The sequence below is a fragment of the Lycium barbarum genome, chromosome 5, assembly GCF_019175385.1.
Source record: "Lycium barbarum isolate Lr01 chromosome 5, ASM1917538v2, whole genome shotgun sequence".
NCBI lineage: Eukaryota > Viridiplantae > Streptophyta > Magnoliopsida > Solanales > Solanaceae > Lycium > Lycium barbarum.
The window spans coordinates 133165773-133189571 of record NC_083341.1 but is presented as its reverse complement, the minus strand read 5'-3'; the positions used below and the strand labels follow the sequence as shown (position 1 = coordinate 133189571).

Here is a 23799-nt window from a genome sequence, read left to right as displayed (position 1 = left end):
TAGTTTCTTTGAGTGCTCAAGGAGTCAAAGGGGGGAAGTTGCAATTCCACTAACTCAAAAGCCGTTAATCTTTGACTTGCTTAAATTCATCTGCTACTTTCTCTAAAGCAACCTACCCAACTCACCAAATAAACAAACAAAAGAAAGAATTTAAAAATAGAAAAAAAAAAAACAAGAGGAAGATTAAGAGGAGATTCCTACATAGGGTACATTGCTCAATATTTGCGAAATAAACACATTTTGAACCTATTGATCTTAATACTAAACCAACTTGCTATGACAATATGACTAGTAGAACTTGCTTTTTGGCTCCCTCCTTCCTTTTCTTTTGTGCGGAACTCTTGAATTTTGGAGGTGTCTTTTTTGAATTAAAAAAAAGTAAAGCTCACTTTACCCCTTAACATATTGGGTTTGGGAAACAGTACTCCTTCACATTTTGAATTGGACAATAAACCCTCATGATATTATCAATGGCTAGAAATGAGTTGGATTATTTCATATATTTTTAAAATGTCAAAAACGACCTTTAATCAATATGAATTATAACTTTCTAAATAATTAAAAGATTTAAGCAATAGCAGTGTATAAAAATTAATTTCATACCTCTGATTTGCCTTATATCTTTTTCTCTTGATATTTAAAGTTTCATTTTGCTGCATATTTTTTTTTTTTGGAGCTTCAAATTATATTGATTCATTTTATTTAATATTACTAATATTGGAAACTTTATTTCATCATACCAAACAGGCAAACAGGAGGGAAACAAACGACATTTTGAATGGGACACTAACCCCTTAAACTCAATCAACTAGATTCTTTCGAAATTGGGTAGGTAAAGACAGATTCGTTCCTCAGTTACCAGTTTAAAAAAAAAAAGAGAGATTCGTTCCTTCTGTGCTCAACATGCATTAGTCAATTATGAAAGGTGTGTCAATTATTTTGTAACACATTAATAGATACTAGTAGGGGTGGGCATGATATGGTAGATACCGATTTTCATATCGAAATTGAAATTTTTTATATCGCGGTTTCGGTATTATGATATTTGGTACGCTATTGGTATGCATTTTTAAAAAGTTTGGTATTCGATATTCATAAAAAAAAAAAAACAGAAATACCGAATACCATATATATATCTTAATATCATAATACTAACAAATATATAAACTAGTATTATTAGAAAATTAATTGTTTAAACACTGAAACTTTGACTACTCTATCTTGATTTAAATGTCTTTTTATGTAATTGATTTAGGAGGGGATTGCTTGTACTTTCTTTTGAATATTTTTACATGTATAAGGTGTTTAGTACGTAATAACAATTGAGACGTTCTTAAGTAGCAAAAGTCATAATTCTCCACGATATGAGTATATGTAAGTCGAAGTTGGACAAACTATAGTACCGATTTACCATACCGTAAATATCGAAATTGAATTTTAAAATACTGAATTAATTTAATACGGTAATAATATAATATTTTTAGAAACTGAAAATCGAAATTACGAAATTTCAAATAGCGTACCATTAGATACTAGAGAGTAGGTTAAATGATATTGACCATAAGGTCCATGAATCATATTTGACCTATAAGGGATCATTCAACGAAACGTGTCGTGACTGAATATCCAATACCTATTGGGACCCCAACTCCACAAGTCTATTAAAAAATTCATGACAGGAACAAAAATCCGTCATCACCAAACGGGCTTATTTTGAAGGATAAGGTCACATTTTTTTATTTATTTGGTATTCGCCTATTCGGTATCTACATTTGATTCTCTATTATCAGTGACAGATCTAGGATTTTACTTCAGGAATTCGGAAAAAATAACAAAAGCTAAATATAAAAAATAATATTGTTCCCATGAATCAAACCTAGGTCGTTAGAAATAATTTTGAACACCCTGAATAGCTTGAGCAAACCTTTTGTATTTGTTCAGGGTATTCAAAAGTTAATATTTGTATATAAACACATAAAATCTACCCTATATATACACTATAATTTTTTACCGAGGGTGTTCGGGTGAACACCCACGCCACCCTTTAAATCCGCCCCTGCCTACTACTCGGAACTGAAGCGCATAAGGCCTATTTTAAGAGGAACTGCTCCCTAACATGATTTTCTTTCTTATCCGGGGCTCGATCCTGAGAACTCTAGTTAAGTGAAATTTTTTGTCCATCCCATCCTTGATGATAAAGAATAAAGCGGGATTTCGACAGAACCGGAGATGCAAAAACGAATACATTTCAAGGAACTAAACTCCGCCATCACCAAAATGTTGAATGACAGCGTCACAAGTTTTTTTTTCTTTTTTCAATCTAGTGGTTAGTACTCATATGGGGATTTGGACTAATATGCTTCCATGTGAGGGGGAAGTATTCACTATCAGGATTTTTCAACATCAGGACTTGAACATGAAACCTTTAGTTAAGGATGAAAATATCCTATTCATCCTATTACAATGCTTGATGACAAAAATAAATAGTGTTTCGACAAAAAAAAAAAAAAAAAAAAAGATACAATTTCATACAACAGGACTTATCTAGTAATATGTTAACAAATTGGGATTACCTTTATTATGACATGAACCTAACAGCAGCCGACCAAACGAAAAAAGAAAAAAAAAAAAAAAAAAAAAAGAAGAAAGAAACTTCAGCTAAATTTCTTCAATAATTGAATCACTTGCCACTTGGCAAAATTGAGCACATATTTTATTACTAGTCATAGATACATTAGGAACTATCCTCCATCATGTTTTCGTTATGTGGGATCAATACACTTGACATGCTCATTTAACAGATATACGGAATAACATTTCTGGGCTTAATCAAGAGGATAAAATGTGTTGGAAAAAGTGGAGCTAGGATTTGAATTTTAGTGGTTCTGAATATTAGGCAAATAAAATGAGCTAGGGGAGAGGGTCGGGGGAAGACTGCCACTTTTAGAACTTGTTTTTCCTACTTCTATAGGAAAGTCACTTTCCTTAGTGTCAAGAAACTTATTTTCTTAGAAGAAATATCTTTCAAAATCGTAACACATCAAACATGATAAAATTGAACCAAACATACCTTAGTGAAGGGTATAAGAGAACAACGGACCTAAATCAACCCAAAAAACTAACTACTAAGGTGAAGCGAGAATTATTCAGTACCATATAAGGAGATGACTTATTCTCACATTGAATGTAGTCTATCATCAATGGTTGTGACAAAAGATTGATAGGTGCACCGAACAAAATAACTTAAAATTTTGAATTCGCCTCTCATATAATTTAACCAAAAAGTGAATTATTGGAACAAGCAGCTACTCAGCTAGCGAGGAAATCCTAATGAATTCGATCTCTGATGCATTTTTTATTAAGCTATAGTAGAAAAAAAATTATGGGTCAAGGGTGTGAAAAGAGAAACATAAGACCCCAACTTGAACCAAACATGTAATCACTGGAAAAAGAAAAAGGCATCAAAACGCTCCCAAATATGAATAGATCCCAACGGAAACAAAACACGCTGGGTGATTTTTTTCATCTACTTAAGCTTTGGCTGATTGAGTTACCCAGTACTTACGTTTGTGGAAGATAAAAAAATACTCGGTTGAGTAGTCAATGGACGCACAAACTGGGACTGACACCACCATTGTCAAAAATAAAATAAAAAAATATGAACATAGCAGAACAGAAAGATATTTCATAATCAGCATAACCTGTGTAATTGACTTGGAAATGACATTCCACAAACAAGACCTAATCTTCTTAACTTGCAGAATCAAATACTCAGTTGAATAGTTGATGGAGACACAAGCTGTCCTTGACACCACTATTATCAAAAAAATTCTGAACATAGCGGACCAGAAACATATTCGTGATCAGCATAACCTGTGTAATTGACTCGGAACATCCCACAAACCAGACCTAATAGTATCTTGTGATCATCACAACTTGCAGAATAAAAAAAACATACAAGACTAGGCGGAAAGAGACCAATAGGGGGAGCGGAGGGGCGGGGGGTTGAAAATGCAGGTTCTCGGATAATTACTTCCTCATCGACACTTTAGAATGTAAATCTGTACACCCCGTCTGGTAAAAATAGGGCACACGAAAGAAGTACAAGAATTTCCAGTACAAGTGATACATTACAACTCTCTCAACTTGTTCAATATAAGCTTCATTTGACTTGTTTGTCAACTATAATTACAGCGATGACCGGACCTGTCCCGTTTAACAAACTCAGTTCCAGCTTCTTCGTGGCCTGAAATGTTCCGGTAAGAGGAAAAAAGATAAGAAACTCCTCTATCCTTCATATCAATTATGTTGGCTCTTTTATACCTACTCAAAATGATTGTATTACTGGTACAATAATCATATATTCTTTAAAGAGTATATATATTTATACTTCCGGTTCTTTTGTCGTGATCGCCAGATGTAGGCAAGCGCTCCAAATGCACAGCTCGCAACTGCAATAGCCAACGCGGCCCCCACCGGAACCACAACTGCATGTGTCGAGGCTAACACCTCTTCGGTAACTGCTGTTTCAGTCTGACCACCGGTTTGTTGTTGCTTGTCCTTGTGAAGAGTTACTAGTTCTTTCCCATAGTAACTGACCAAAAACTTAAAGACCTCGTCTTCATTCCAATTGATCTTATTATTTTCCTTACTCGTTTTGCTTGAGCTGAGATAACACGAGGAACAAAGCTGTTTTGGAGGCCAAATAGCTTTTGGAAATTCAGGATCACCGGTTCCTAGGGATGCTTCTTCTTTCATTAGTCTTTCATTGACTTTGTTGTGAGCACTCCACAACCAGAGGGCAAAATCACGTCCTTTCTTGAACCGACTGGATACGCTGAAATTTGGACAAAAAAGTTACCATCTCCTGACTTCATTAGCAGACAGTAAAAGGGTGGGAAAATGACAAAAATGGTCTCTCATGTTTGGGAGTAGGTTCCAAATAGTCCATAAAGTATGCTCTGACAATTTGTGGTCCTTTAAGTTTGCCAAAAGTTTAACACTTTTGGTCTCCGTTAAATATTGAACGAACTCTGTCTATTAGATTTGAAGGTAACTGTGGAAAAAAAAAATTATTCAAAACCACTAGGAAAGTCTCATCAAATCCTAGAAACTGCAACACAAAAGCTGTTCTAGATACTACAAAATAGACCAAAAATAGCGGAATTTGCACCTAAAAAACTACACTGGACTCTAGGAAAAGACACTAGACTCTAGGAAAAGACCAAAAATAGCAGAAACTGCGAAAACTGTACCTCCAAATATGAGTTCCCACTAAATCCTCTTTTCTTTCCCCAGTTCCAGTCAAATCTAACAGACAGAGTTCGTTAAATATTTGAAGGAACACTTCTGGCAAACTTACAGGACCAAAACTGTTCAGATTTTCAGAACATACTTTAGGGACTGTTTTAAACCTATTCCCAAACATAAGGGACCATTTTTGTTATGTCCTTGCAAAAGGGTAATGCTCAGACAAAATATGATGAGACATAGAAAGAACCAGAACAGCATTTTACCTTGAACACATTTCATAGAAGTGTTGCCTGCACTCCTCACAAATGAAAAAGTTGTGTATATAATCACATGTACTTCTAAATGCCATGTCGCTTTCTCCATCCTCCACTCTTACGGAGAGTGAGTGTAACAAAACCCACAAACCACAACTGCAAAAGAAAGAGGGATAATATAGCTAAGGAAACTGCTAACACAATTTTTGTCTATATAAAAACTCCGTTAAAGTGCGAATGCATCATGTTTTAAAACCAACTACAGTTGGCAAATAATAATTCTGCAGAAGGAAATTGAGGCCATGGGTCAATATGTCAGTATTTTATAATACAAAGTTCAGTATTTGCATCACTATCCAGACTCTTTTTTTCCAACTTCAACTTCAGATACTGAACTTTGTATTATCAGTAACAGCTTTTTCCAACTTAAACTCAAATGTTATCCAAAGGTACACTAATTTTTTTGTAAAATGCAGGTTTACTTTAAGGGGAAAATACATTCCCTCAATATTACAGCCTCTTTACTAGTCCCTTCAGTTTGAGAGTATACAGTTTAGATGGTTGGATCCTCAAAAGTTTTACAAATCAACTAGTACTACACGTCTGTCAGTAGTTCAAAGATATTTGTTTGAAAAAGAAAAAAAGAAAAAAAAAGTACCAATACTCCAAAAAAATCTTGACATAGAACATTTCTCACGTTTTCTCAAAAATATAGTCCTTTGATTCATTTGGGATTTTCAACTAGCACCATTATAGCCTTTTCTCACAAGGAATAACCAGCAAAAATATAGTCCTGTTTCATTTGGTACAGTTTTTAATGAATATACAATCAAAAATTTGTAACACATACAAAGAAGAGACTACATGAATGATTCATTACCTAAAACCTCTAGTATCATTCTTGCTGCCACGACAATACATCTGCAGTTTAAAACAGATTTTCATAAAGACACTAGAACAGCTTTAGTTGCATTATACAAAGTAAATACATAATCTCTTTCAATCAATTAATATGAGATATAGATGGAATATCTTCATAAGCTTAAGTGTAGCACAAATGTCACCAAAGTAGTGAATCCTTCAAGCTTTTGCTCTGATTTGCATTTTGAAATCTTCATGTAGTTTTTTAAGTACACATCTACTTTTATCTGTAACTTCTGATTTTTTTTTAATATGGATTAAGAAAAACATCTTAGAAAATGACAAAAATGGTCCCTTATATTTGAGGGTAGGTTCAAAATGGTCCCTTAAGTATGCACTGAACAGCTTTGGTCCTTGAGTTTGCCAAAAGTTAACACTTTTAGTCCCATCAAATATTAGCAATTTATGTTCATCAGATTCAACGAAAATATTGGAAAGAAAGATTTAAACACAAACACCAAGAAAATCGCATCAAATCTTAAAATATGCAACAAAAAAACTGCACTAGACACTAAAAAGATGAAAAAATAGCTGATATTACATCTCAAAAAGTTGAACCAGTACAAAAAAAAGTTGAACCAGTACAAAAACAAAAGAGAAATAAATCAAAAATAGCAGAAACTATAAAATTTGTATCTCTAAATGTGAGTTCCCGCTAATTTTTTTCCATAGTTCTCATCAAATCTATCAGACAGAGTATGGTAATATTTAACGAAGACTAAAAGTGTTAAACTTTTGACTAACTTTAAGGACTAAAACTGTTCAGTGCATACTTAGGGGCTATTTTGTCATTTTCACGTAACTCTTACATCATAAAAACTTCATCTTTGTTGTAATAGTTTTTACTGAAATTAACAAAAGGAACCAAGATGGTGCCTACCAGTGCTCAAAGTTCATTCACTTGAATCAAATACACTCCCTCTTTCTATATAAGAAGACTGAAAAAGAAAAATCTGAAGAAAATAGGCGGATCATGCACCAAAATTTTACTGTATGTGGATAGTAAAATATCGAGGTGGGGCATGGGGCAGCTGTAGATAAAAATACATAACTGAATAACGACTGTAGTACATGGATCAGATACAGAAAAGAAGTCAACTTATGTAACTCACCCAATATCCACGAGGAACCTCTTTACCACAAATCTGGTAATTTCCCAGTGCTCCCTTTTTGCTACAACTTTCAGCTTCCTCATTATTAACCAACATCGTCTTTGATGGACACAGATCATCAAAGTCAACAAGTACATCCGCGCTCCCCTTCCGGCACCTAGTAGAAAGATACTACTCCACATGTAAGGGGAACACAGGAATTGCTACAAGTAGGGATGGCAAAATTAGCCCATGAAAACATTGACTGCCCATTTATTAGCCCAACACATTTCAGGCCATCAAAAAATTGGATTGATATGTAGCTCAAATTGACCCATAAAAGATTTCAAAAAGACAAATTTTTATTTGATAAGTTGTATATAGCCATAATAAGAAAAGAAAAAAAAAGTTTTATTAGGTACTAAAAAAAGTTACAAAACAAACAAGGATATTAAAACTTAGTAAGAGACGCCATTGGACACCCCTAGCTACAAGCCTATAACAAAGCCAAAAAGGAGTGAAAACTGAAAAGTAGGAGAAAAAACCTCTTAGAAGGGTGATGAGCCACCAAAAGTTGAAGAAACTTTATAAGTGATGCCCGAGTTGCCGGTATAATCATCTGCACGGATTGAGGACTAAAACCTTTAAAATAAAGTCTTTCAAACAAAAATTATTGAGTTGACAAAGACACTTTTTGTTGAGTTGACAAAGACACAGAATTCAGCCCTTTACCTTGTGGTCTAAAATAATACCAAACGCAGTAGATGTTGCCTCCTCAATATCATAGATAGCTTTCACAATCTTCAAAAGCAAAATTTCGCAGAATTAAGAAGTATATAAGAGGCAGCTTAAAATTTCGTTTATGTAAGAATCCAAACTCAAGCTCCAGTAACCTGGCCCGGATCTGAAGTGTTTGCCTGAAGATGCTCCTTCTCGTATTTTCCATCATCGAAACCATATGAGCTGAGATTTTAAAGTATATATAAAGAAGCATGCGGTAGCTAGTAAAAGACATACAGATCAGATAATAACTTTTAAGTGAAAAAACATCTCATTCTTCATCAGGGAGAACCTCAACTTTTAAAACATTGATATTACATCATTTAGATATATATATTTCTCCTACATAAAGATTATGACCCAAAAACCGAGTGAATAGCGAATCAGTCATAAACAATTATTGATTGGATATGTACGACCAATCCAGTCTAACCAGAAAATCGAAACTTTTGCATTATGAGTAATTTTTCCAGTGCATTATTGTCATAGAGAACTGTGGGAGTACCAATCTATTATTAAAAGATTGCACGTCTTCGCCAGGTAGTATAGAAGTTGAGACTATTATTTTCTTTTAATAGTCCACTTCCAACAAATATAAAGCCACAAATCCTCTTTTGTACTTTTTAACTTAAGTATTTTATTTATCCTTTGAAAGCCAAAGTAATAATTAGCACCCATTGACTACTAAACAGCATATGCTGTTAATGCATCTCTTTTGTACTTTTTAACTTAAGTATTTTATTTATCCTTTGAAAGCCAAAGTAATAATTAGCACCCATTGACTACTAAACAGCATATGCTGTTAATGCATCTCTTAACAACAATGCAAAACTAAGTAGGAAATTTAATTTGTAACCAGAGGACTTATTGTTAATTTCCTGTAGAGAACAAATATCCAAGCATGCAGACTCAATGAATTCCAGGGTAACACAAACAAATATTTGTAATAATAAGTAAAGGGACTCCTTTACGATCTTACACATATATCAAACTCCTCGAGGAATAAAAGATATGCTTAAAATTACTTCCTCTGTGCCAATTTATGTGAAGGTATTTGACTGGTCACGGAATTTAAGAAAAAAAGGAAGACTTTTGAAACTTGTAGTCTAACTAGTCATAGATATTTGAGTGGCTATAAATCATTTCATTAACAGTAAAATGGGAAGTTTGAAGTTAAATTGTTACTAAATATAGAAAGGTATGAGTGTCACAAAAATTGCGATAGAGGGAGTAATACTTTATATGCAGTAGCAAACACAATAAGAATATGCTTTAGAACTTTAAGCACCATGGAAGGCTTAATTCATTCGGAGAAAATTTATTAATGAAGGAAAGAACCTATAAACAATAAACATTTATACCTTCCCAATTGTTTGTTTATCCACTCAAGCAATATATCAGCAGTTCGAAAATTTTCAATAGGAAGTATTGCACTCTTTTCTTGTTTTGGATCCCAACCACCGCCGACAAACTTCTTAGGAGGGCCCCAAAAAAGCATTGGGAAACGCCCCACAGAGAACTTGTCACAAAGATTAGAATTTATCTGTGCTGCCAAAAAGGTGATCAGTAATGAGAATAAATCAGTTAGGTTAAGTATAAAAAAAAAAAGAAAAAAAAAGCATATTTAAATGAAATCCTGTTATGCATGAGCCATCTTAGAATAAAATGGATATTTCCATTTTGATGATAAAAGTGAGACAGTGTGGAAAGACTAAAAACACCTGTTCGAACAAAATCCATTTATAGCCTGTTTGGCCAAGCTTCCCGGGAAGCCAAAAGTACTTATTTTAAAATTTGAGGTGTTTGGCCAAACTTTGGGGAAAACATAACTGCTTTTGAGAAGAGCAGCAGAAGTTGTTTTTCATAAGCTAAGCAAAGTAGTTTTTCTCCATAAGCACTTTGGGGACATTGGTTAAGCACAAATACTGCTCTAATATTGACAAAAGTATTTTCCAAATTAATTAAGCTAAATACAAACTGCTACTCTCCAAAAGTACTTTTTCAAAAAGCACTTTCAACAGAAAGCACTTTCCAAAATAAGCAAATCTTGAAAGCTTGGCTGAACAGGCGGTTAGGCCACAGTCCGATCACTTGAAATGAAATGATCAGAAAGCGAAAAAGATACTAACACATGATTTTACATATGATACGCAACAATTTCATTAACACGGGAAATAATCAGAAAAATGGAAAAAGTATCAACATGCTTCCTGCTGGTGTGAAAGAACATGGCAAGTAAAAGAAGAAGATCATCTATACTATAAAACATTTTCTTCGAAGCATAAAGAAAGCATAGAGAAATACCGTCGATGCACAATCTACCCTTGTCATTAATATGATTCCTGGATGACTAGCACCTGCCCCGTTAAAGAGTCTTGCAACCTTTTCATAGTGTGGCTGCAAAATTGTTGTTTCTTCTATGAGAAAACATTACAGTAAAACCTTGCACAAGCAGGAAAAACTATTCCGTCTATCCCATTTTACCCACTTACCATTTGGAAACTCAAAAGTTCACTTTGAGCATGACTTCATCATCATTTGTTTTTTTATCAGTATTATTTTTTTTAAAGTTTCCTTAAACTTAGGAGCTGTTTGGACATGAGAATTATTCACTTTTTTTCCAGAATAATTTTTCACTTCATTCCAAATTCAGCGTTTGGTTATAAAATTGCCAAATCCAACTTGGAGTTGGATTTCAAATTTGGAAAAGTATTCCAAACATGTTTCCAACTCCATCTTCATAAATTCCAAATAAAGTGCCCTATTCTCTCCTTTACAAAAGTATAACCAAACACAACTCTATCTTCAACTCCAACTCAATCAATTTCATATAAAGTGAAAAAGTATTTGGAATCTACGGTCAAACGCCTACTTATTAACATATTTGTTTTATCAGTTTTATTCGTATATTTATGCATTGATTAATCTCTGAGCCTTATATTATAAATATACCCCCTCCGTCCCAAAAAGATTGTCTTAGTTTGACTTAGCACAAAGTTTAAGAAACAAAGGAAGACTTTTGAAATGTATGGTCCTCCAAAACAAGCCTTAGATATTTGTGTGACTGTAAATCATCTCATAAAGTTAAATTATTTCTAATTATAGAAAGGTGCCAATCTTTTTGGAATAGACTAAAAAGGAAAGAAAGACAATCTTTTAATGTTCGAGTCTATATTGAAACTTGTGAAACTCTGACTCTTGTAATTTTAATCGGGTCATCCTGTTTGGGATAGAGGTAGTACCTTATAATTTCTACAGGCAGGACACCTGCAAGACAAATAAAATTGCTTCAAGTAAGAATCACATGGCTTACAAATAGGAATTCCAACTACAATGAAATATCATAAAAATAGACTTTGACAACATCCAAAAAACACTTCATTTACCAAAAAAAAAAAAAAACTGAAATAACAACATAGATAACTTCATTTCCACCAATAACCATGAATTCACCAACAAACATGTAATTCTTGAAAACCCCAAATGGAAAAAGAAACAAAATATTGATAAGAACTAACCAGTTAGCAAAAAATTCAACAATGGCAAAAGGGGAAGGAGTTTCTTTAAGGATAGAATCAAAGTTGGTGGCATTCAAATCAATAGCAAAGTCACCATCTTTGTTATTATTTTCTTTTATGATTGCTCTAAGAATTGCACGTTGATGAGATCCACTTGAAACTGTAATTGAAATTGATAGAATCAAGAATACCAAGAATACTGAACAATTCATGACCAAAATTTTTGTGTGTGTCAAGTGAAAAAAAAAATAGAGAAAAAGATAAATATGAAGGACAAATTTGAGTTAGAAGTTTCAAAGATTTAGGGAATGAATTCGATCTGATTTTGGTAATCTAAGAATTAAATATTTTAAAGATTTCGTTGGAACGAACGAAAGAGAACCTCCAAATAGTAACTTCCTTTTTTTTTTTTTTGTGCTAAAGCTTATTTGAAATGCAACTTGTATTAAAATAAAAAAATAAAAATGCAACTTACAAATACATTAGGGAAAAACAACTTATAAATTACATTAGAGAACCCAATTTATATACCCCGAACAACAACATACTCAGTGTAATCTCACAAGTGTGATATGATGAGGGTAGGATGTAAGCACATCTTACCCCTATTTTTTGTGGGGATAGAGAGGTTGTTTCCGATAGAGCTCGACTCAAAAGAAAAGACAAGAATGTGAAGCATGGTATAAAAAAAAATGTGACAGCAAAATAGCAAGATAAAAGCAAATGAGGCAACAGATAGTAATACACATTGAACAAAAGAGAAATTACGCAATTACTAACTAATATTACTAACAATGAGACCACTCGTCCACCTACTAACCTGTTAGCCTAATTCTCGGCCTCCACCCATCTCTATCTAGGGCCGTGTCTTCACAAAGCTAAAGTTGTGTCATATCTTGCCTAATCACCTACCTGCAATTCTATATATATCGTGTTTATCTTTTATTAAAAGAATTGAGTTGAATACAACAAAAATTCTATTACATATATTTTGAATAAAAAGCATATACTTATTTAGATATCTGAAATTTGAAATTCAAATTATAAAGCTATGAGTCTACGACATAATCATATCCAAACGAAAAAAAATATTGAATTGAATCATACCTGTTTCTACTTGAGGGTTTATTACTCCTTATTTCCATACTTATTTTATTTTTCAATTATTTCTTCAATTAAGAAAATGAAATAAAATAAATAATATTATCTTAGCTCACTATGAAGGATCTCATAATAACAAGACTTATAAATCGCAACACATAAAGCACATTTGATAAAAAAGAACCACACCTATAAATCACATTTAACAACGTAGACTTGTTAATCACAAATAGAAAAGCACATCTGAAAAAAGTGACTTTATAATAAACCACTTTAAGAACCCCCCGACATATAAATAGCACTCGAGATATGTTATAAATCGCATTCCCGAAAAATGATCGTAGGTCGAGGTCCTCAATGCAATTTGTTAAGTCCCGCATCATTCATTTAGGAATGAGAAGGCCTTCTTATATGGTCTTGGGCAATTCTCCCTTGATGAGTTAGCTTTTGAAGTGTGTAAATTAGATTCGAGATTTATTTTATCATGATATTAGAGTAAGACTCATCTTAATTCATTTACCGATAATTAAGTCCAACGCTCAAGATATCCAATCCCCGCCATGCGGGGAAGTACCAAGTCCAACATCATTCATTTAGGTATGGAAAAGTCTTTTTATATAAGTCTTAAGTCCAACATCATTAATTTAGGTATGGGAAAGGTCACGGTGGGGACTACAAACTCCAACATCATTAATTTAGGTATGGAAAGGTCTTCAAAGGTGTTCTTATATAGAGTCTGTTTGGATGGTCTTAAAATAAATAACTTATAAGTTAAAAAAATAAGTTGGGGTAGGTTAACTTATTTTTTTTTTGCTTATAAGCTGAAAGCTTATAAGCTGCTTTAGATAAGTTAAACTAAATGGGCCCAATTATTTTTTTTGGGCTTATTTTATGCACAAAGTGACTTTAAGCTGACCAGCCAAACACTCAAAAAAACTGAAAACAGCTTATAAGCTAATCCAAACGGGCTCATAGTCTTAAGTCCAACATCATTAATTTAGGTATGGGAAAGGTCTTCTTATATAGTCTTGGGTAAGCAGTGTCAAATGGGCGGGTTGAATTGAGATTGAGCAAGTCAAAATTGACTGAGTTAATAAATGGGTTGGGCTAAGATTAAAAAGTTATTTGGGCTGAAATGTGCTATAAATGGGGAGGGTTATGGCCCACTCAACTTGACCCAATTTTTTTTAAGAGTCTATTTTCTAGAAAAACATTTTTCATGGAAAATGTTTCTGAGGAAAACATTTTTCGTGGAAAATATTTTCGAGAAAAGCATTTTTCGTGAAAATTATTTCTTTCATATCAAACATACCTCAAACTTATAAGATACATGATACAAGAAAAGTAAATACATAGAGAAAAATAAAATAAATCTCAAGCAATAAATCCAAATTAAAGTAAATCTTAAAAATGAGCTGGAATTCTGCTAGTATTGGGCTAAATTGGAGACCAATTTAAAATGGGTTATGTTGGGTTGGACTAAAATCAGCTCGATAAGAAATTATCTTGAGCTCAACATAAAATTTGGGCAACTTGCGCGATTTCCTTCATACGGACTGGTCTTTAATTTTTGTCCCTCAATTCGCTAGTCTTTAATTTTTGCCCTTCGCATAAAAAGGTGGCCGAAAATACCTCGAGATTCTAGGTTCGAAACCCAACAAAGTCGAAAATAATAATAATTTCGCAAGACATAGGTTTCTATGAACCTATGCCTATTCGGGCGAAGTTACATAGAACCTATGGCGGAGACGGCAGACTTTGCCTTGTAAGGCAAACTTTTAGCATAAGCCGGAGAAGGCAAACTCTGGCTTAAGGCATAACTAAAAGTCTGCCGCATAAGGTAGATTTTTTGCAAAAGCCTTGCCTTGCGATTTTTTTTTTTACTGAGCGGGGGTTCAAACTCAGAACCTCGGGGTATTTTCGGCTACCTTTTTAAGCCAAGAGCATAAATTAAAGATCAGCAATTTGAGAGATAAAAATTAAAGACCACCCCAAAAGTAGGCAATCCGCGCAAAAAAATGTAAAATTTTGAACGGGTTGGGCGGGCCATCAACTTTTGGTCCATATTTGACACCCGTAGTCTTGGGCAATTCTCTCTCCATGACCTAGCTTTGAGGGTGTGAGTTAGGCTCAAGGTCCATTTTCTCATGGTATCTGAGTCAGACCCATCTCAATTCATTTACCAATGTTGGCCCCCCATCTTATGTTGTCCACACCACATATGTCCAGTCCTAGGCGTGCGGAGGAGTGTTAATCCCACATTGTTCACTTAGGGATGAAAATGTCTTCTTATATGGCATTGGGTGTTCTCCCTACATGAACCAACTTTTATCGATCATGGTGTGAATTAGGCCCATGGTGTGAATTAGGCCCAAGGTCCATTCTATCAATTTCAAATGTTGGAAATGCAACTTATTAAAACTTAATCTCGCACTATATGTCATTTAGATCATATGTAATTTAGATCTCTAAAGGAAGTGTTGCCAACGGAAAAGAACACACTTTGTCCCTTACTGAATTATATATAGTTCTTAAAATTATCATGAACAACTCTTGTATTAAACGAAATTCAGTAAAGTGACAAAACACAAATTCGTTTGCCGAAAGATATTCCTATATCTTATTATAGTATTAGTTTTGTGTTCACCAATCGGTGTAACGCGATGTTGAAAATAATCGATTCGATATTTTCATGAGGGCCGCACATTTAATTCTCTTTTTGGTTTGCTTGGTTCACTACTGTTTTGATTAGTCTCGACTAATCATTACTCCAAATTTTTATCAACTTAAGAACACCCCCTGGTCATAAAATCAATAAAAACTTAAGTTGGTTAAATGTTAGAAGAGAAAAGACAGATACTAAACGATTGGCATCGAGACTTCAAAATATGACATCTCACTATCTTATTCCCAAAAGTTGTAGTGGGATAAAATGATCCCTTCGCATTTAACAAGAGCTTCAAATTCGAGCACAAAATAAAATTTTAAAAAATAATAATGTAAAGCACTTACATCATTAATTGGGTCTTACACAATACAAATTTAAATTAGTCGAGGCCTCAAAAGGATACTAAACATCAAACGAGAAACAAAATACCTCGCATTTTTAAAAAAGAACTGCATCCATGCATGTTGTATAGTGGATCTCCTTTCATTTTTTGTAATTCTGCTTTATTATTTATCATCACTGATTATTTGGAAGTTCATCTAAGCGTATTCTAGCTAGTTACATTCAATACTGTGAAGAAATGAACATTCATTAGAAAGGAAAAAAAAACATGCACATCACTTTAATAAGATTAACTGCGCTAGTTTTATATTATAAATGAAAATTGCAACTTTTGACGCTAATTAATTAGAAAGAAATAAAATCTTGAAATCGCATTTCTGTATACCTCACATACCAGTCTTTCGAGATGTGTCGCTTGATGATAAAATCACTATTTATCATAAAATTATAAAATAGATCAAAGGCACAAGAACTTGAAGTCATGAAAAACACAAAATGCTCCACAAAGGCACATGCACCACTTAGAAAAAAGGAGATTTCATTGATGATTTGCTAACGTAGAATTACAAAATAATATTCAGAAACGTACATAGCTTTCCAATTATAGCTAGAGACCTATCCACCAATACAGCCTGCCATCTGCCATTGATTTGAACTTATCTAATGAAAGCAAATATGGATATGAAGCACAATGTTTACGGTGACTTTAACAAACGTAAAAACAATAGTTGGAATAAAACTACACCAAAACATCTTGATTCAAGAATTGAAATCACACAAAATGCTAAGCAAATCTATATATTTTACTAACTTTGTTTCTCTATGATTTTTTGTTGAGTTACTAATGGCCCTTATATAGCAGTACTTTAGGGAATACTGCTCTAATTTCGACTGTAAAATTAATTAATGTTTTCTTCAATCAAGAATGACTTTGAGTTCTTCCATAAAGTGATTTCTTATTGTAAAGTGTGATTGCATGAGGCATGCATATATACATGCTTATCTGAATTTTGAGTAAACATGCATTTAAGGGAATAGTGCTCTAATTTCGACTGTAATATTAACTAGTTAATTTGCCCGCGCTTCGCGCGGTGTTAAAAAAATATCAATGAGACATTCTTTTTATAGCTTAGCCAACAACTCTACTTAAAGAAGAAGAAATATGACAAAAACTAATTGCCATCTATAATGTCTAAACTCTTCTCCTTAAAGTAAAACTTATAAGTACTATAGAATTATAATACCCAGATGAAAAGACTCCTAAAATTATAAAGTCTATTTTGTGAAAGTTTTTACAAACCGTGAGAAATTAACATCAAGATCACGGAAAAAGGAAAAGATTAAATTAAATATTAAAAAAGAGATTATTGAAACTTGAAAGTAATTTATCAATTAGCTCATCAGGAAAGATAATATAAGAAACTAAGTCATAGTTATAAATAACAACAATAAGAAAACAACTTATATGCCGATAAACTCAAACGATTAAATCAAATAAAAGTTAAAGTAGAATGTTATGATCAAACACAACTTTCGCTGAACTTTCAAATACTTTTGAAAAATGTAATATGGCACACAAAAGAGTTACACATGGTAGACACTTGTAGGAGAAAAGAAAAAAAAATGAAAAAGAGAAGGAGATATGATAAATGTAAAAATCAAGAGGCACGTAAACTGAGATTTGGCCCGATATTTTGTTCTTGCAAGAACTTTTTCTTAATAATTTGTTCCTTAATAGGAATTGTTGGCACTTATCTTTCACAAGCTTGATAGTTTTTTATAATTCTTTTGAAAAATTAAAAAAAAAAGTTAAAAAGGAAACAACAAAGAAAAGAGAAGAAAAGGAATGGTCAAAAACAATTAAATGCATTCCGTTATCGATGTGATCAATTTCCCTAATTTCTAATACTAATTTCGTTTGTTTTCCCTTTCTTTTATTTATTTCTTTTGTATGTCTCTTCTTATTTTCTCATCTTACTTTTTTGTCCCAGGAATTCATAGATGAATAATATATACGTCAAATGAAAAAAACTATCGCTATTTCTTTTTATAGATCACAAATCAGTAGCTAAAAGTCATCAACTAAAAAAAGTTGTCTGAAATTGAAGTTGGAGTTAAAATTTCATGGAGTCAATTCGGCTAATTTTCAAAGCTAAGTTGAATTAGACCAACTTAATATTTTAAATTAAAATCTAGATATTCAAAAACTATAAGAAAGTATTAAATTAGTTACAATTCTTATCATGTCAATATGGTAAACAAAACGTTTAAAATGTTGGTTGAAGTTTACATAATTTAAATCTTGAGAAGCGAAAGTTATCACATAAATTGAGACAGAGGGAGTATACCTTTTCCAGTTTCTAAGGATTTTGAGAACAGTAATTGTTTGATGGTGTGACGCTCTTCATAACCAGAGTCCAGAGACCAAATTATTGCTAAAGCTCTCATGGATTTCTTCTGCACTGAAGACAGGAAAGCAGAGACCTGTTTGATTACCCTAATCAAATAAGCCTGGTTTTCCAATCAGCGAGCAATTGTTATAAATAAAGATGAGAAGAGAATGATGAATGGCGAAGAAATATAGAGAAACATACAAAAAATATTAATTCCACCATACAAAAAATGTATGAGTTATGAGGGAAAAACTTTGTAGTAACATGTCAACTGTCTTGTGATCACATTATGTCTTCCACGCCATAATTATACACCTGAGAAAAAAATAGTGAAATAGTGTGGTAATCAAATGTTGATGCACCGGGAATGCTCGGTACTCCAATAATAACCAATGTGTATGAGTGTATCTGCACTGAAATTGGATAGAGTAACTTAAAATAATCTTTTAATTGAGTTTTGCTTTACAGACACAAAAATAGTAGCTATGGAAAAGAAAATGATGACCTGGGACTATGAATCGCCAATGACCAAAGGAAAAAAGAAATAAAAAGTGCTATACCTAGTCTCGATTCTCAGTTTGTGGTATATCTTTCAATCTTCTATTACCAATAAAAAGGTATAGTAGCCGCTGTTGGAAACGTTTGGGTCCTTCCTTAAATTTAGTAACAACTTATGGTGGTTTCAGTTTTTTTTTTTTTTTTTTTTGCGCGAACGAACACGACGTTTCTTCATTAATGCGAGTGTCGTGTTGGTGAAGATTTTTGTGGGAGTTTAATATAATAAATAAAATATTGGAAAACAATAGAAAGAAAACTGAAAAAAGGAGAAAATAGATAAATACTCTTTCTGATCAATGAGGCATGCCACATCAGCAGGGCCAGTGCCCTGCTTTATATGTAAATCCCACTTTGTGGGATTTCACTGGGTATGTTGTTGTTGTTGTATCTGCAATATTTAACAATCAAATGTTATAAGAAATAGTATATACTCCCTCCGTCTCAATTTATGTGACATTTTTTCCTTTTTAGTCAGTTAAAAAAAGAATGATACATTTCTATATTTAGTAATAATTCAACTTTATGAAATGATTTCTAACTACACAAATTTTTATGGTTTGTTTTAGATCACAAGATTCAAAAGTCTTCATTTATTTCTCAAACTTCATGTCAAGTCAAACACCTTCATATAAAATAAGACGAGAGTGAAAGAACATAACATAAAAATTACACATGAAATTATAAAAACAGAAAAATCCAACGAAAAGTGTTACCTAGTTCTCTGGAAAGAGTACTGCAAGGGAAAGAGAAGTTAGCATTCATCTTATTGGAAAAGGTCTTCTAGCTTGCCTTGCTATTCATATTTTTGTTCAAACTGACAGTGGCCCTACTGCCTGAAAAAATCATCAAATTGTATGCTTCAAAAGGAAATAAAATGAACATAAAGTATGAATTACCTGTCATTGTTAGGTATTTAAAGACGATTAGCAAGATCAAAATTATTAAAGAAAACGAAGAAGAAGAAGAAGAATGAATTACCTGTCATTGTTAAATCAGTAACACGAAACAAAAAAAGCTTTCACAAAGTATATCATATACAATAAGCAAAAAATGTCCAGAAGTTGATCATATGACGACAAAATAGAAATTATGAAAAAAGAAATCATCAGAGAGTTATATAATGAATCACAAAAAACAAAAAGGTAGAAGTGTTAGAAGATGAAAAGTTTTGAAAAGAAACAAATGGGGTGTGTCTAGTTTAATTTATTTATCTCCTACTCCAACATCATCAGTGGTCTAAAAAGATGAGTAGTTTCCAAGAGAATGGAAGAAAAATGGAGAATTTAGCCAGGACAAGGAGAAAGACGATCACACAATTAGCCATTAATTGTTGATGACAAGTTGTAACGATTAATTAATACGGAATGTAAAAGGTAGTAACATTTGTAACAGCCCTTTTAGGATTGTTTCTTTCATGACTGCGTGTATTATACAAAATCATAGACCAGAAAAATGAGTAAAAAAGTCCAAAAAAAAAGGAGAAAAAAGATAAATGCAAATGAAGGTCATAGAGAGGTGTCACATCACCTTGTCTATGCCTAGCTTTATATTATATATAGATTAATGTTTTCTTCAATCAAGAATGACTTTTGAGTTCTTCCATAAGATGATTCTTATTGTAATATGTGTGTGATTGCATGCGGCATGCATACATGCTTATCTGAATTTAGAGTAAACATGCCACTTAATGATCAGTTCGTTTCCCATAATTTGGTTCGTTTCAACAAAGAATTACCTCTGCTAATTAGAAAAACACTCTTTATACTGCTATTGAATTTTAATTAGAATACTCCCTCCGTCCCATATTACTTGGCCACACATTATTAAAAATATATGTCTAAAATTACTTGTTTATTTATAAAACTAAGATAAAATTAATTAAATTAAACTTTCTCATCTTACTCTTAGTATTAAATGTTCTTGAAAATAGTCAATATTGATTAGAATGTATTTATTGGAGAGAAATGGAGGTAAAATAGTAAAATACATCTTTTGTTTATAATTTCTTAAGAAACGTGCAAAAGAAAAGCGGCCAAAGTAATATGGGATAGAGGAGTAATTAATAAGTTGTAATACGTTTTTTTTCATGTCACCAAGTTAGAATACTGTAGACCGTTACACATTGCCTGTAAATCACTTTAACTTTATGGCGTGACAAAGATTGTACCCCATCAAAGTAAAGTTAAACTCTCTTTTTTAACTACGTACAAAAAAGGAGCTTTCATTGAAAAGCTAAAGATTGATTTTAGACCGGAGGATAGAAGGTAAAATGAGGTTGTGTTGCAGTCAGACCTTCGGTCACCCTTTATAATCAGATTATATTATAGTAGACGAAAAAATTAAATCGATTTATTATGTTATACATCTCTATAACAATTTTATTTATAATAGCAATATTTCATTATTATAACAGAATACTCTTTGTAAAATTATATCGCTTTATAATAATTTTATGCAAAAAGTTTGTGAAATTGGGCCATGAGAAATTAAGATGCGAAGTTAGATCCGGTAAAAAATTTCACACGTTCCAGCTTTCATTATCACTCGTGCTTTTCTTGGGTAACTTTTATTTGTAATAATAAAAAATAAACTAAGATCTACAAAGTCAAATGCAATTATATGTATATAATAATCAATCACTATAATATGTCAAAAAAAAAAAAAAGTCGGGACAAACGAGATTGTTATAGAAATAATATGCATATGGCAATACCTTATTTTAATATTTCTAATTAGAATGATATACAAGAAAATCCACCATTAGGGGAGCTAATATGGTACAATATAGTTTTTGAAACTAATTACAAGATAATTCAAACACCACGTAATGTACATATACAGTTACCAATTTTCACAACAATGCAATAAAACAATTCAGGAATTGTCACTTAAGCAATGCTTCATTAATGACAAATTAATTAATCTGCAAGTATCACGTTACTAAAATGTCAACTACTGTTAAACACCTAGACACTCGAAAACGAAAGTATGTAATTTATTGTAGTCGATTATATTAGTAATGGAATTATCATGTTACTTACAATGTGATTAACCATTTAAAAAGTGATCATGTTACTTGAAGTGTAATTAACCTTTTCAATGATTATGGTACTTATGGTGTCATTTTAATTTGAATAAACACAGGTGCCTGATACAGTTAAAGGATCCAGAGATTAAACACGACAAATTAAGAAAGCAAAATTGGATGGAGGCTTTTTGATAATGTTGTGTTTTTTTTTTTTTTTTTTCGGTTGCAGTTTCTTTTATGTTTGCCTGTGACGTTGTTAGGATAAACAAATTAGAAAATATTTTTGCTAGAACAATTTTGGATGGTATTTCTATTTAGGTCCAATTTGCAAGATACATTGATCGACAACGATAACACTTTTTGTTATGATGCATATTAGTATGTTAATTATATTATCTTGCTCTACAACAAAATCTTTGTAATTTATCTTGGAAAAATTACGAAGAAAGATAAAATTAGTGATCGCATGCTCTAATTTTTCACTTATTATTATTATTATTATTCATAGTGGGAAAAAAACCATACATGAGAGAAATAGAAGAGAGGGGAAAAAGAGAGAACCAGAACTTCATGTCTGAAAAAATAAAAGACAGAATTAACGCTAAAAAAATAACTGCATATTTAAACATAAGGAGATTTCATTAAGCTATTCGATAACATTGAGTTACAAATACTGAATAATGCACCAAATGATCGCTATTATTCCTTCGATTCAACGTTTTCGTTGTAATGGTAGTGAAAATGCACATTAAACACAACAGTGATACTGACCACAACAGCCACAGCAACAATACCAACAGGAATTACACTGCACCAAAACATTTTTATTTTTGCTTCAATTGCAGTGAAATATGAACACTTTTTGCTATGCCAATTTACTAACCTTATTTGCTGCCAGATTTATACCGGTTGCTGTGTTACTAATGGTCCTTACATAGCAAACAAATTTAAGCAATGGTGTGCTCTGATAATTTCTGCTTTTAATTAATGTTTTCTTCAATCAATAAGAACCACTTTTGTGTTCTTCCACACAAGTCAAACTGCCATTTAGTGATCCTTCTTTGGCTTCCCAAGAATATGATTAGTTTCCAGAAAAGGAAAGGACCCCTTTAAAAAAATTGACCATATTTTTGTGGTTATGTACCGATGTGTATGTATATACTCCTATATTTTTGTTGTTTGTATCCTTATTTAGTTGTATTCGTTGCGCGAACAGATACAGTAGCTACTAATTGGAATTATTCAAACATTAGCTACGCCCGGTAAATAGCCATCAAACTGTAGCGGTTTCTGAAATTCTCTATTTGAAAATTGTTACACATGCACACAACGAGTTTATTTTTTCTTGAATCCTTCGCTTTTGTTTTTTCAAGAAAAATATAAAATAAAGTTTCACCTAATACAAAAATTGACAAGTATATCTAGAAGACCAAAATCCTTGAAGTGATGAAAAATATAAAATTAGGTGTTAGAATAAAATAGTCAAAACATAAAACCTAATTAGATTGAATTTTTTGTTTTAATATTCAAATGTTACAAAAGATTATCTGATTTTTTTACAGTCACATGAAAATTATTTTAAAACTTTTTACGACCATATAAAGCGCGGACAAATTCACTCATCGAAGTGCACTTTGTGTATCTTAGTTCAGGTTGAGTGCCAATAACACCCCACCCCAATTTGGGGACGTGACTATTACTTCGAAGCATGTGAACATCAAACAGAATTTCATAAATTTTGTTAATCCCAATAGTTGAAAGCCAAGTCTTGTCCACACCAGATCAGCAACGGCTTTCGAATGGAGGATTTTAGTGAAACTACATTAAAGAATATATACACGGATATTCTCTAGCTATAGTATCCTCCTACACAACAGATCACTCAATCAACA

General features: G+C 32.5%; 1 protein-coding gene across 2 annotated transcripts; it reads right to left on the bottom strand.

The window, feature by feature from the left end:
* Positions 1-3683: 3683 nt before the first annotated feature.
* LOC132641640 (sulfhydryl oxidase 2-like) lies at positions 3684-12193 on the bottom strand. 2 transcript variants are annotated; one of them, XM_060358694.1, is made up of 12 exons: positions 11818-12193; positions 11542-11566; positions 10604-10696; positions 9661-9842; positions 8413-8482; positions 8252-8320; positions 8065-8138; positions 7541-7697; positions 6388-6428; positions 5517-5663; positions 4391-4837; positions 3684-4246 (listed from the first exon to the last, which is right to left on the bottom strand). In XM_060358694.1, exons 1-12 carry the CDS (start codon positions 12027-12029, stop codon positions 4225-4227), a joined length of 1539 nt encoding a protein of 512 aa, XP_060214677.1. In that variant the 5' UTR covers positions 12030-12193; the 3' UTR covers positions 3684-4224. The 2 variants fall into 2 exon arrangements, with proteins under 2 accessions (XP_060214677.1, XP_060214676.1); XM_060358693.1 differs by having other exon boundaries at positions 3684-4837.
* Positions 12194-23799: the final 11606 nt, after the last annotated feature.